Genomic DNA, 14,697 nt, shown 5'->3' with positions numbered 1-14,697 from the left:
AGATTTGAAGTAATGTCTGTTTGGGCCCTCAGGCCTGCTTAGCAGGCTGAGCTTTAGTTGGAACACCAGCAGTTCTTCCTGCCCAAACCCAGAGCACAAATTACCACAGAGGAGAGAGGAATCTAGAGAGCAAGGATCACCCCGAAGTTAACAAGTTCCTCTCAGTTTCACACCATGTGAACACACGTTTCTTTCTCAGCTATAGTGAAGACAAAGATCTCCAGTCTGAAGCTGTATAACCCAGACAAGTTGTCTCTTCAGTAAAACTTGGCCTCTGTTAGAACCTCAGAAACTCTTCCCTATTTCTTTATTTAAAGTATTGCTTGGCTGCCTTTCAGGGCAGAAGCCCTCCCAAGGAAGCTTTAAAATAAAATACATAAAAACAATTAAAATATTAAGTGATAAAAACATAAAAATAATAAAAGCCAACAATAAAACCAGCAGCAATGTTAACAGCAACAATAGAAGTCATATCAGGAGAAGGCCAAGATAAAATAATGTTTTCAAGGCCTTCTTAAAAGCCTGCAACGATGGAGCATGGCAGACCTCCGATGGCAGCTTATTCCAAAGGTGTGGGGCCACTGCAGAGAAGGCCCTCTTACGTGTGATCACTCACCTGACTGCTCTCATGGGTGGGCAAATGAGAAGGGCCTCTCTTTCTGATCTTAAGGTGCGGGCAAACTGTTATGTGTGAAGGCGGTCCTTCAAATCACTTGGCCCCAAACCGTTTAAGGCTTCGAAGGTCAATACCAGCACTTTGAATTGGGCTCAGTGCAGCTGGCGCAGTATAGGAGTTATGTGATTGAATCGCCTTGTCCCCAGCAATACTCGGGCAGCCGCATTTTGCACAAGCTGAAGTTTCTGAACCGTCTTCAAAGGCAGCCCCACGTATAGTTCATTACAGTAGTCCAGCCTGGACGTGACTAGTGCATGGATAACTGAGGCACGGTCCGTCCTCTCCAGATAGGGCCGCAGTTGGCGTACCGGCCTAAGCTGGTAAAAAGCACTCCTGGACACCGCAGCCACCTGGGCTTCCCCACTTAGCTCAGAGTCCAGGAGGGCTCCTAAGCTGCGCACTTGTTCTTTCAGGGGGAGTGCCACCCCATCTAAGACCAGTTGTAAACCTCCATCCGAAGTAGTTGGTTTCCCAACCCACAGTACCTCCGTCTTTCCTAGTAGCGTCCCCCCCATACCTAAAAAGGAAGAAAAATGGAAAGAGTAGATACAACACAATTGTTTTCCATTGAGAATGTATTTTAATTATTTTTATATTGATTCTCTGTTGCATAGATCCAGAAGGGGCAGGTGTTGGACAGCGACCAGTTGTCAGGCAACCAGCAAAAGCTCCATAACTAGGGTGAGAAGGAGGGCATTAAAAAAATCCACCCACTCACCACCACAGAAACTGACAGAAAACAAGAAACGATTAACTACCACTCTTCTCCTGTAAGGCTGACCCAAGCCATATAGCAACCTTCTTCAAAATGGTGCTGCCAAATCAAGTCTGGTCGGGAGTAGAAAGATGACTGTTAGAACTGGAATGAGAAGTGGATGGAAGGGAGTTCTTTAGTTTTCTACCATGATTGGAGAGTAGTATGGCTGGAATTAAAGTCCATCAGAGACAGAATATAGAGAAGACCCTGCCCTTGACTTAGTACAAGAGCCAGGGGAGCATTTCATTCGCAGATGGTGGATTCAGTCTCCTTTATGAGCGATTCCAGAATTTCTTCACACATATACAGTGTACGGGGGACATGGAAACAGCCTGCAGAGAAACAGGAGGGTGAAAATGCGTAGGGCACAGGGATCCTGGCTCCCAAATAGCTTTCTTTACCTCATTTCCTAACCCCAGCACAGTAACTCACTCTGTGGCATTAAGAGTATTGAAGGGTATGTATCTGAAAATAGTGAGCTAGCAAGGGTTCAGTGGCAGAAGCAGGCTGTAGTATTCTCTTGCGATCAGGACACCACAGTTGAGGCAAGATGGTTGAAATATAACTATTAACTGGGATATCAACGCGTACCAATAAGAGGACTCTGACAGGCTCAAACCTCCCTCTGGGAGTTGCTCATAAAGCAATGGTAACATATACTACACAGGCCTACCATGAGGCAAAATGAGGCAGCCATTTTGGACAGCAGATTTGAGACACCATCAAAGGTAGCAGCCATTGTTCATTTCAGGGAGGCTTGCACAGAAGAACTTTTCATGCACCGAGGGCGGGGCGGGGGCAGAGACAACACACAATTTGGATGTTCTGCTCAGGTCCTAAAATGTCTTGGGACCAGTACTGGACTGTAGTTCTCACTCTGAATTGAATTTGGCTAAACCAAGTTTATTGACTGAGAGGCATTCAATCCCTTGAGAAGGAACTCATTCTCATCTGTAAAATGCCCATTCAGTTTTATTGCAATATAGCAATCAGGCATTATACTTAAGGTTGTAATCCAGTTAAGAAAACTTAGATGATTAGGCAACCTTAATTAAAGCTAATACAAATAATTTGCATATAAATAAAACAGTTTGGAAGAAAAGGCATGCTTTATTCAGTTTAAGGAGGATGAAGATAGGCATCCCGTTAGAGAAGAGGCATCCCTTCCTGCGTGAGGGATCAAGTCCTGGTGTCTTAGGAGATACTGCCTGCCAGCTTCACCTTTTCTAAACAACTACAATACAAATAATTAACCTTTTAAAAAATGGGTTGCCAATGAAATCAGGGGCACTTTGTCTATGAAAAGGGTTTAGATCAATTTATCTGATCAACCAACCAACCAAAAGTTTTAGCCCTAACAGGATTATTAAAACTCTCCCTCAACATTTGTCAACAGGCTTTGCATATTAAGATTGCTATCGCAGTGACCGCATTTTAAAGCAGAGGTGGGAAATCTCTTTCAGCCTGAGGGCCAGATTTCATTTGGGAGAAGCTCTCAGGAGCTGCCTGCCAGTGGTGGGTGGGGCCAAAGGCAGAGGGGGTGGAGCCATAGGCAAAATGAGTGAGCCCAAAATACCAGCATATTCCATTTTAAAGCTCTTACTGCCTGTAACTAAGCCTTAGGGGAGGCATTTCAACCATTTCAAATGGCAGCGAAACTGTAGAAAAGCTGGGAAACCACCATATGCTAGGTGGTTGAGGAAAGAGGGTGGGGCCATCTGGGGAACCACAGAGGGACAGACTGGAATCCCAAAAGGGCCAGAGGTTCCTCACTTCTGTTTTAAAGGGCAGGAGCAATTTTCTTCCCAAGCCCACCTGATTTACAAGGACAGGCTGCAAGCCTAGTAGTAAGAGCCTGCAATTTGCTCCAAAGCAGGGAACCTCAATACCAGAAGCAGAGGCAGTGTTACTCGAGATGGATCTCTCTCTCTATCTCTGTGTCCTAAAAGCCTACACTTCTGATTCTAGATATCTGTGAGTGGGCTGTGGAATACACATTCTGCATATTGCTCAGAGGCACTCTTGTATTACTTTCTGAGTTCAACAGTTGAGCCCTGGCACTGGAAACAGGCTCTTGCTCAGATTGAATCCTATTCCTGATGTATCCCCCCCACCATCAGTATCTAGCCACCCTTCATAGGCCTGTTACCTTTAAATGGCCCTCCTTTGATTGTGAGAGCCACCTTGCCTTCCTGGGTCAGGTAGCCAAACCACTCGCCTGTCTCTGGATCACGGAACTAAGGGGGGGAAAAACAAGCACAATGGTGAAACAGAGTGAGCATTAGAATATAAGCTGATCCAGAAGCTGGTGACATGGAGGAACCAGAGCATCAGTATGATATAGATGACGGGATGCTGGATTTGGGCCAGGAGAACTTGTGCAAGTCAGCATGCCTTAGCCCAGCCTTCCCCAACCTAGTGCCCTCCAACTGGGAGCCCCTGCCAAAGGAAGTGAGGTGGGTGGCTACTAGGAAGAAGGCCTTTTCTGCTGTGGCACCACAATTGTGGAATGAACTTCCCAGAGAGGCTCCCCTGGTGCCTACATTATGCCCTTTTCGGCATCAGGTAAAGACCTTTTTATTCTCCCAGGCATTTTAAGAACATAAGAAGGGCCATGCTGGATCAGGCCAAGGGTCCATCTAGTCCAGCATTCTGTTCACACAGTGGTCAACCAGCTGTCAACCAGGAACCCACAAGCAGGGCATGAATGCAACAGCACCCTCCCACCCATGTTCCCCAGCAACTGGTGTACATAGGCTCCCTGCCTCTGTTATTGGAAGTAGCACATAGCCATCAAGACTAGTAGCCATTGATAACCTTTTCCTTCAGGTATTTGTCCAACCCCCTTTTGAAGCCATACAAATTGGTACAAATTACTACACCCTGTGGTAACAAATTCCATAGTTTAACTTATGCGCTGTGTGAAGAAGTCCTTCCTTTTATCTGTCCTGAATCTCCCACCAATCAGCTTCATGGGATGACCCCGGGTTCTAGTATTTTGAGAGAGGGAGAAAAATGTCTCCCTATCCACATTCTCCACACCACGCATAATTTTGTAGACCTCTGTCATGTCTCCCCTTACCTTCCCTTTTCCCCCCAAGCTAAACAATCCCAGCTGTTGTAACCTTCTCTCATAGGGGAGTTGCTCCAGCTCCTTGATCATTTTAGTTGCCCTTTCCCACACTTTTTCCAGCTCTACAATATCTTTTTTTTAATTTTTCAGTTTGCTTTTATCTGGTATTGTATTTTAAATTTTTGCACTGCTACTAGCTTCTGTTGGTTATTTTTGTCTTTATATTGTAGGTTTGAACTTTTAAACTTTTATATTGTATTTTATCATCTATATTTTATTGTCTGGTATTTTATGGTTGTGAACCATGCAGAAAGCTTCAGCTATTGGGCAGTATAAAAATGTGATTGATAAATAAATAAATACATACATACATACATTGGACTGCAACTCCCAGCATTCCCTGGGAGTTGCAGTCCAACACATTTGGAGGGCCCCAGGTTGGGGAAGGCTGTTTTAGCATAAACTACCACCCATGAGGGGCCGCGGTGGCTTAGTGGTTAAGACGCTGAACTGCAGACTGGAAGGTCAGCAGGACAGCAGTTTGAGACCCGAGTGCTGCGTGACGGAGTGAGCTCCCGTCTTCAGTCCCAGCTTCTGCCAACCTAGCAGTTCGAAAGCAAGAAATTGCAAGTAGATAAATAGGTACCGCCTCGGCGGGAAAGGTAACAGCGTTCCGTGCACCTCGGTGTTCAGTCATGCTGGCCACATGACCACGGAAGCGTCTTCGGACAGCGCTGGCTCTTCGGCTTAGAAATGGGGATAAGCACCACACCCTAGAGTCGGACATGACTGGTTGGGGACACCTTTACCTTTACTTTTACCACCCATGAGCGTTGTGAAGACAAAATGCAAAAACTCCATGTAAGCTGTCCTGAGCTCAGACTACTTCAAAGGGTCCAACGGACCAGAGTCACATTCCTCTCGGCATTCTCAATCCCTGCTGTCTACATCACAATTTTTGCTCTTACACACACTAAAAGTAAACCTTTTCAGGAGTTTGAGTGAAGTGTGACTCAGCTAACAGGAGTCTGATAAACCAGGCATGCGAAAACGGGGAGGTAGCAGCAGATAGCTGTGGTTAATCAATAACATTATTCCTGTGTTGCAGACAGGTATGTTATTCTGTTACTTCCAAAGGATAACTAACCACATGATACCAGAGCAATTTAGGTCAGTAGTTATACCAAACTGAATCCAAAAGTGGATCCATCATCAGAATGCCATTTTTCCAGCACCCATTTAGGAGACCACCCACAAACTTGTGAATTATCCCTTTTAGTGCTTTGTGCTATTAGCAAAAGGATTGTGGGAAAGTAATAGGGGACGACGTTTGTGCATGAACACACTTAGAGGCTGGGAAGGGAGCGGTAGGGGGGATAGAGCTGCATTTTGGATCTCAGCATCTTGTCTTCTAACCATTAGGAACTCTGGCTCCAAATCCTCTATGATTCTATGATCCCAGACATGTTGGGTAACAACCGTCCCCCCACCATTCTCCAGCCAGCATGGCAACTGGCCATGCTGACTGGAGGTGGTGGGAGGTGTATTGCCACACATCTAGAGGGCATTAGGTTGGGGAAGGCTGCTAAGAACTTCTGAGCCTTTAGCAGGCACATTTTTGGAGTGTGCCTGTCCCCAAAACCACAAAGAAACCTGGCGATACTTCAAGGGAAGCTGAGGGTTTCAGCTTCAGCTTTTGCTATCAAGTTCTGCACTGCACGTTTTTAGCTATGTGGGTTTTAGATTCCGAAAGTTACTCTCACAGGCTGGAAAGATCACTTAACACGCATACGGACATTGGTAGTTTTCTTATACCAAATCAGATACTTGGTCCATTTAACCCTCTATTCTGACTGGCAGCAGCAGCAATGCAAGGCCTCATCTGAGGGTCTTCCCCAGCCCTGAAGGCCTTTTAACAGGAAATGCCAGGGATCGAACCTGGGACCTTCTGCCTGAAAAATAACATACAGTCTGCTGCTGAGGTATGTACCCTCCCTAAATGTCATCTCCCCACCTCTATTCTATCCCACTGGAATCCAGCTCTTCCCCAAGCTCAGACAGACCCCATGATTCTCAATGCCCAGCATTCAAATGTACCTTGGCAAAGGTGTATTTAGCCACCTGGTCGAACAGCTTCAGCAGCTCTTGGTCTCGAGTCTCAGCAAAGCCCATCAGGAATGCAATCATGGCCTCTGTGTGTGGCCACCAAAGCTTCATTTTCCACTCTAGCTGAAGAAGAGGGTGGGAAATTTTGAAAAATAGGACATCCGTGTGTGTGTGTGTGTGTGTGTGTGTGTGTGTGTAAAACTAAGAGAGAGGGAGAGAGAAATACATGGTGAAAGCAGGCCAAGGCCCATACCTGTGTGGGGCAGAGCCCATCGACATCCTGGAAGGCGAAGAGTCCCTCGTGTTCAGGGTCCCAGCCTGAATGGAATGGCTGCTTAACGAATTTCTGCACAGCCTGGGACAGGAGGGCTGAGTCGTGCTCGCGCTGGGCATAACGGAGCAGGAACCAGCCTGCTTCAAGTGCATGGCCTTGGAATGAAACAGAGGGGAAGGAACATCCCGGATCACCTAGCGGTTCAGGCTGCTAGCTGCACCCAGCTCCGAACTCAGGAGAAGCAGGGGTGCGCAGGTTGCAGGCTTCTAGAAGTTTTGGCTTACAAAAGCCAGTGCAGTGTAGTGGTTAGAGTTCTGGACAGGGACTTGGGAGATCTGAGTACTAGCCCCCAGTCAGCTTTGAAACTCACTGACTTTGGACCAGCCACTGACTCTCAGCTTGACCTGCCTCACAGGGTTGTTGTGAGGATAAGATGGAGAGGAGGAGGGCCATGTAAGTCGCCTTGGGTCCCAAGAGGAAAAAAGACGGGAGATAAATGTAATCCTCTTCTGTGTGTGTGTGTGTGTGTGTGTGTGTGTGTGTGTGAAAGGAAGTGTTTGTTTGTATGTCCTCACTGGACTCAAAACCCATATATTGTTTTCCAATTGTTATAAAACTTTCAGGATTTGTTCTACCTCTATCTGGAATGGTTTTAGGCATGGTGAAAATTTCAACTGCCGACTTGAACCAAAAAGATGGCAAATCAATATTTTTAAAAAATATACTGCTTCAATACCATTTGATTGATTTCAACCAAACTTCCCATCATGATTCAGCACTACAGTGAGCAGATTTTAATCATACAACATTTATGTTTTTCATGTTTTTTTAGTCATAAAAAAACAAACCCTGAATTTGGGGGAAAAAACATGTCAAAGTATGAAAAACAGAACAAGCGGAGTTTGAAGCCAGGGAAGATTAGTAGGCCGAGTGGTAGCCTGGCCCCTTCCTTCTGCTGTGGGGCAGCTCCATCTAAGGGGGATGGAGTGGACAGACCCCCCACCTCAGGGGGCTATAGGGGTGGGCCATGGTGGAGGCCATGCTCCACTCTTCACTCAGGTGGCGTAGGCACAATGTGTCCACCTGTGACAGCTTGAAGGCTTCTCTGTATCAACCTGTGTGAAGCCAGGTCTGTTTGCTAGTAAATACAGCAAATTTTAGCAATTCCAACCTGTGTGAAGCCAGGTCTGTTTGCTAGTAAATACGGAAAATGACGAAATAAATTACTCCCATGGCCCCTCACCATTGGCTCTGCTGGCTAGGGCTCATGGGAGGTGCAGGCAAGACACCTGGAAGCCACCAGTTGCCCACCCCTGCAGTAAATCTTCCTCAGCGCTCCTCACACTCTGCAGGGGCTGGGATCCAGGTTCTATCCTAGGGCAACCCAAATTCTATTAACAGAATAAAAAATTCAAGGAATTTTCCTAATGCTAAATTCCTCAGCAAGACACAAGATTCAGCACTTGCGCCACAAGCTTGTGGATGCACACAAGGCACATTCAGTTCTGAATTTGTTTCACCTTGGAGAATCCAAAAGCATCCTGGCTCCCGAGTCCCTTCTTACCAGGGTTCTGTTGTCTTCCCAGACACCCTGGCAGTTCCTTGCCATCTTCAGAAATGTTCTCCAACACAGCAGTGCCATTCCTCTGCAAGGAAATAAGGCGGATTCAGTTATAATACCAGCCACATGTAGGGCAAACCAAACAAAGGAGGGGGGTGGCTGTTCCCGCCCCTGTACCTGCACATGCATGAGTATTCGCTGAGCAGACCAGCTCCCCAGCTCGCTGAAGCGACTTGCAGCCTCTGCATCTCCTTCCGAGAGTTGGTCCACCAGATTGAGGAGCATCATGGGAACAGCCATTGAGTCATGGGGGGTAGCTCCCGTCAGCTGCGGCCGCCCCAGCTCAGAGGGATCCTCCCTCACCCAGCGCACAATGGCTTCCATCATCGTCAGGGCTTCCCTCTGCCAACAGGAAGACCATTACAACCCAGGAGGCCCATTGCTTCTAACCTACAGAGAGACCAGGTACCAGGGTGCCCACTCCTCTGTGTGTGTGTGTGTGTGTGTGTGTGCGCACGTGCGCGGACGCACCTGCACCTGCCCAGCTACTTGCCTATAGGGAACATGAGCAGCAGGCCCCATGGCAACCCCTGCAGTTCACTATCTGGACCAGTGTCAACGGTGCCCAAGGGCAGGCTCAGCCTACTGACAGGCCTCTTCCCATATAGAGCGTGCTTATCCCGCATCTAGTTCAGCCTTCGCCAACCTGGTGCCCTCCTGATGTATTGGACGTCAACTCTCATCAGCCCCATCCAGCTTGGCTAATGGTCAGGAATGCTGGGAGTTGTAGTCCAAAACTTCCGAAGAGCACCAGGTTGGCGAAGGCTGGCCTAGTTCTATCAACAGAACCCCAGTAACCATAGAGATAGGAAGGCCAGCCCCAACTGCAGCACCATGAGGTAATGAACAAGTCTCTCCGCTCTAGGCCAAACCCACTAATGCTATACCAAGGCTTTGGGGAAGGGTGTTTTTGACAGGCTGATTGGGGAGAGGGAGGGAGGGAGGGAGGGAGGACAGGCCTAGAAAGACAGTGTCCCCCTAAGGCAGCCTTCCCCAACCTGGTACCCTCCAGATTTTTTGGACTTCAGTTCCCATCAGCCCCAGCCAGCATGGTCAATGGTCAGGCATTCTGGGAGTTGTAGTCCAAAACATCTAGAAGATACCAGATTGAGGAAGCTTGGCCTAGGGGGACATCTAGATGTATAGCACCATCTACATTCAGCTCTTCTGGCCTCACCTGGTAATGGGGTTCCCCCGTTGCTCGTCCAAGCTCATCCAGCCCAAGGACGTAGAAGCACTCGCTGAAAATGGTGCGCTGGATTTTCACAGGGTGCCCGTCACGGGTCAGAACAAAGGCACACTTCTGGGAAGGTGCCATGCGCGCGTGCTGTAGCAGGAACTCCCCACCTGGGGGAAAGACGTGGATTTGGGGAGGGGGATCTCCGCCTGGGTTTCTCTCTACTACTGGCAGCTTGCGCTCACAGTGCTTGGGCTCAGACCACCCCTCCTCATCTTTTTTTATGGGCTGCTTCACTGACAGCCACCATGACACAGCGGCCAGGAGACTTAGCTGCGCATGAGGAAATCCTCTCACCTCTGCTGTGAACACAGGAGGCAGCCTTAGGCAAAATATGTCTGTCTCAGCCTCGCTCTCTGCAAGAACACTGGCCTACTTTACAGGGTTGTTTTAACAGTTACTCAGTTAATATTAATAATATAAGTTAAAGGTAATAATATAATAGATGTGAATGCTAAAAACATGCACCTTTTATTAATAAGAATAGCTATTATTCATTCATTTCGGGGGTTCAGCTCCACTGCCATTCCATAGCATCAGAGCTTTCTAGATTTTCTCCATCCCCTCTCCCTCTCCCAATCTACACCTCAAAAGTTTCCACCCACTCACCATTACTTTCCCCTTGCCTGCGTCCCCAAACCTCCCCCCTTACATGCATATGGCAGAGAAAATTACCGGCTCGGGCTGCCTGCAGGAGTTCAGGGCGCCGGAATCTTGGTACTTTTCGATACAACCGACTGTACATCCACACCTGGTAAGGAAGGGATTGGAGGGGTGAAACCAGGCTCTCTAAACTCATCCAGGGCATCTTCCATGCTTAAACCAGGTGTGGAGAACCTTTTCCTATGAAAGGCTGTTGACCAATGTGAAGAGTCAATTGAGGTCCCCGTAGCCAATGGTGGGTGGCGCCAGAGCCAAAAGTGGGTGGAGTTTGCAGGATTGTATAGTTCTCTCTGGGCCATCCCATTCCCCCCACGCACACTCTCTGTCACCCAGGGCTGCAGGTTCCCCACCCAGGCTTAACCCTAGCCTATGCCTGGCATTGAGGATGTGTGTAGGGCAGTAGAGGGCAGGCTTCAGGCTTGCAGGATCTACATTGTTTTTTTACTAAAATCCTGAGATCTACCAAGCAGAGCCTGGTGCAAAAGACATACACTTGGAATTAAAGAATTCTGAACTGTTTTGAGTACCAGAACCAAACAGGGTTCAGAGTCCTTCCACACAACAATACTTCCCTGCTAACCTGAAGCTTTCTCCATTTCAGCAGTTTTGTTTAGAGTGGAATGGGGTTGAGTCATTTTCTTGCTGCTATTGTGAAACAATTGGGAGTCAGAAATCCTTGCTGATCTACTGCAAATCCCACAGAGAGATCAACCAGTAGATCTACCTTCTGCCCATCCCTGGGGTAGCCGGGCACGGGGGTGTCTCTTCATACCTATCCATTGGGCTGCCCTGTGTTTAATTTCTAAAGAAATGGGTGGTGGAGCTCAAACTTGAGCCATGCCAAACCCTTTCCCTTAATCCCAGCCATGGTGGGGCTGGGATGTTGAGGGAAAGGCATTCTGAACGTGCTCAGAGAGACTTATGTCATTTATTTCACTCATTGCAAGGTTGAAGTCCCAGCACTGAAACCAGGTTTGGAGGCTACTACCTGGAAAACCCAGGCTTGACTGGCCCTGGAGGAGCTTATCTAACTGAGCAACTGGCCTTCATCTGCCTCAGTTTCTCCCCCAACTATGCAATGGGGATGACAGAAAACATGAAAGCATTAAAAAATCCATTGCTCCTGAGCGCCCTTACCTGCCTTCCTTGCAACCAGATGTATTTCAAGTCATCGTAAACTTTCCCATCCTGGCCCAGACATGTAAGGAAACCCCTGAAGAGAAAGAGACAGCAGTTAGAACCAGAAGGCCTATGGGCTGAGATTTCTTTAATGCTGGCCAGGCCTGATGGGTGTTGTAGGCCAAAACATCTGGAGGGCCACAAGTAGCCCACTCCTGCTTTAGGAGAAGGTATGGGAGAGAAAGGGGAGAAGAACTACTAAGAGGAACCAACATGGGAGCTAGTAGTAGTTGGCACCCACTTCCAGCTCTTACAGCAGGGGAGGAGAACCTCTTTCAGCCTGAGGGCCAAATTCAGTTTCAAAGAAGCTCTCAGGGGCCACATTCCAGTGGTGGGCGTGGCCAAAGGCAAAAAAGGTGAGGTTCAAAATACCCCCCAAAAAACCCAGCCAGAATATTGTAGTTTAAAGTTCTTACTGCCTGTAACTAAGCCTTAGGAGAGGCCTTTCAATCTTTCAGAATGGGGGAAAAAACCTGCACAAAAGCCGGGAAATCACCAAATTTAGGGGAAAGGGGGTGTGGCCATCTAGAGAACCACAGAGGGCTGGATTTGGCCTGGGGGCCTGAGATTCCGTACCCCTGTCTTAGAGGAAGTTGAATTGAATAGAGGCAGCAGGAGATGGCTTCCTGTCATGAGACAAGCTGTTTTTATTCCTTGTTTGCATGTATTGTACACTGCCCAGAGAATCTGGGTTACTGGGTGGTTTAAAAGCGCATTGATTAATTAATTAATTAATTACGCAAGCAGCGCCTCAGGTGGCAAATTGTGAGTGCCATTAAGGAGGACAGGCAGACAAATCTGAGCCATGCAGCACAATCCACTGGGATAGGGTGGGGCAACCTGCAGCCTTCCAGATGTTTGTTGAACTACCACACCTATCATCCCTGACCCTCAGCCATGCCAGCTGAGGCTTATGGGAGTTGTAGTCCAACATCATCTGGAGGGCTGCAGCTTGCTCACTCTTCCCCTAGGAAGCTCTTCTACGCAAGCCCTGCTAAAATGAAAGAGAAGCATCCGGGCACAGCTCCTCTTCATTTCCTTTAGGCTTCTGCAGAACAGCCTCCCCGTAGCACATCCTACCCCTTCATGCTAATTAGTAAGAGCACCGCTGGGAGTTGTAGGGATTTCTCCTGTCTAAACATGCTTAGGATTGCGCCTTGGATTCCTCTGCCTCAGGAAAGATCCAGCAAACGTGGCCTTATTTTTTGGAGCAGGGGAAAAATGTCTCCCCATATCACAGTGGAACATTTTGCCTCTCCTCAGGAAAGCCAGTCTCCATTTCACAGATTCCCCCTTTCCCGTCTCAGTTTGGTCAGCTTTGCTTAATGACACCCACATAACACTGAAAATTCAAAGCTTCAACACACGCACACGCCGAAATGTCAGAGTGACAGTGTGGTGTAATGGGTAGAGTACAAGACTCGAATAGGGTAAACCTGTGCTCAAAACCTCATTCAGCCACAACACTCACTGGATGACCCTGGGGCAAAGAGAGAGAGAGAGAGAGAGGATAGATGGATAGATAGATAGATAACCCATATTCTTCATCATGTGAATGATGCAGCCAGAAATCCATCACTGTGTCCAGCTCTTGAGAGATCCGTTCATGCCAGCTCCGTAGCGTCTGCAACTCCATTCTTGCTGCTGCTTCGGCACAGACGAATACAGGGATGTGATCACTTTGGGGGTGGAGAGATCTTTGTATCAGCTGTGTCAGCACATTCCGGGATATGACCCACCGACCGGGGGAAAGACCCGAACCCAAGGAACAAACACACTGTTAGTATCCCTCCCTGGGAAAGTAACACAATATAACAACACATTCAAGGCGGTGTGTATGCGGGAACTAAAGGAACAGTAAACAACAACAAAAGGAATCTTGCCAAAAGTTTCAGAGCTAATTAGGGAGCTGGTGGTCATATGATTTGCCCAAGTCACCTGACGCTAATCCAACCCTTCCTCCCACGTGGGGGAGGAAAGTCCCTTATCTGTTAAAGCTTTCTATAGTTTTAAGAGGCTTGTTAACCCTACGACTGCTGTAATCTGTTCCAGAGATCAGCAGGAGGGATCCCACAATAACGAGGATGGCTAGATGTGAAAGAAGACGGGGTTCCTGCACCTTTAGTAATAGTGTAGAAGAGGGAACTTCGTCGTGTGTAGCTTGCATGAAGTTCCCTCTTCTGCATAACTACTAAAGCTGAAGGAGCCCATCCACTTGGCATCCAGCATTTTAACCCATCTCAGTAACCCTTACATGGAATAGGCAGTGTTATTGTCCCCATACTGTGGGTGGGGGAACTGAGTCTGAGAGAACAAAAGCTTGCCTAAGGAGTTTAAGGCTGAGGTGAGATTGGAACCACTGGGACAAGGGCTGGCTCCACCCTAGAGGTGGCTGCACCAGGTGACTAAAATAAATGACAGAGAATGGCCAGTGGTGCACCAAGTAATAGATCTCTCTCAACACCACCCAGCGGCTGCCACCATCCCTGTTTTGCACTACCATCAGCCCCAGCCAGCATGGTGAGTGGTCAGGGATGATGGGTGTTAAAAATCAAAACATCTGGAGGGCACGTGGACAGTTGGATGAAAGCTTTTTCTTCAGCTCTGCATCAGGAGAAGGTGCCCCTGCCAAATTCCTTCTTCTTTTATGCAGCTATTAAGGGTAAAGGATACCTGACTCCCTTTGCATTTGGGCACCCTCTGCAACACAGATTTCCTCCTACACAGAGATCACTTCCATATCAGAAATCACAAGCATATGCTTGCATGTACACCATAGTGCAAGGCAGATACACCCACATCTTGCATTTTGTCATGTTAGTGTGGCATTGGGGACAGAGGATTTTCCACTCCCTGCAGTGGCGGCAAAGTAGAACCACATGCATTTATCACGCATGATGATGCACACAAGACAGTTTTGGTGCCCAAGATGGAAAATCCAAGTGACACCATCAACCCTCCCACTATTTAATGTTGGGTAAAATCCTCTAAGTCACGCACAGGAACGATTGAAAATTAATGTACGCACAAGACCTTCTTTCCCTTAGATGTCCCTCTGCTATCTCCCCTGCTAACAAAACGTAGTGTGTAAGCTCCTTGGGGTAGGGATTG

General features: G+C 47.8%; 1 protein-coding gene across 2 annotated transcripts; it reads right to left on the bottom strand.

Annotated features, from left to right (window-relative positions):
• Positions 1–1,240: 1,240 nt before the first annotated feature.
• RENBP (renin binding protein) lies at positions 1,241–13,252 on the bottom strand. 2 transcript variants are annotated; one of them, XM_084836001.1, is made up of 10 exons: positions 13,122–13,252; positions 11,545–11,620; positions 10,420–10,495; positions 9,685–9,854; positions 8,625–8,849; positions 8,451–8,532; positions 6,866–7,041; positions 6,604–6,735; positions 3,583–3,670; positions 1,241–1,765 (listed from the first exon to the last, which is right to left on the bottom strand). In XM_084836001.1, exons 1-10 carry the CDS (start codon positions 13,220–13,222, stop codon positions 1,677–1,679), a joined length of 1,215 nt encoding a protein of 404 aa, XP_084692127.1. In that variant the 5' UTR covers positions 13,223–13,252; the 3' UTR covers positions 1,241–1,676. The 2 variants fall into 2 exon arrangements, with proteins under 2 accessions (XP_084692127.1, XP_084692128.1); XM_084836002.1 differs by lacking the exon at positions 13,122–13,252 and adding an exon at positions 12,003–12,175.
• Between the last annotated feature and the right edge of the window lie 1,445 nt (positions 13,253–14,697).

This window comes from Heloderma suspectum, chromosome 2 (assembly GCF_057233095.1).
Source record: "Heloderma suspectum isolate Gila_16-S chromosome 2, 16-S_ref, whole genome shotgun sequence".
NCBI classification, from domain to species: Eukaryota; Metazoa; Chordata; class Lepidosauria; order Squamata; family Helodermatidae; genus Heloderma; species Heloderma suspectum.
This window is presented reverse-complemented; position numbering and strand designations above follow the sequence as displayed.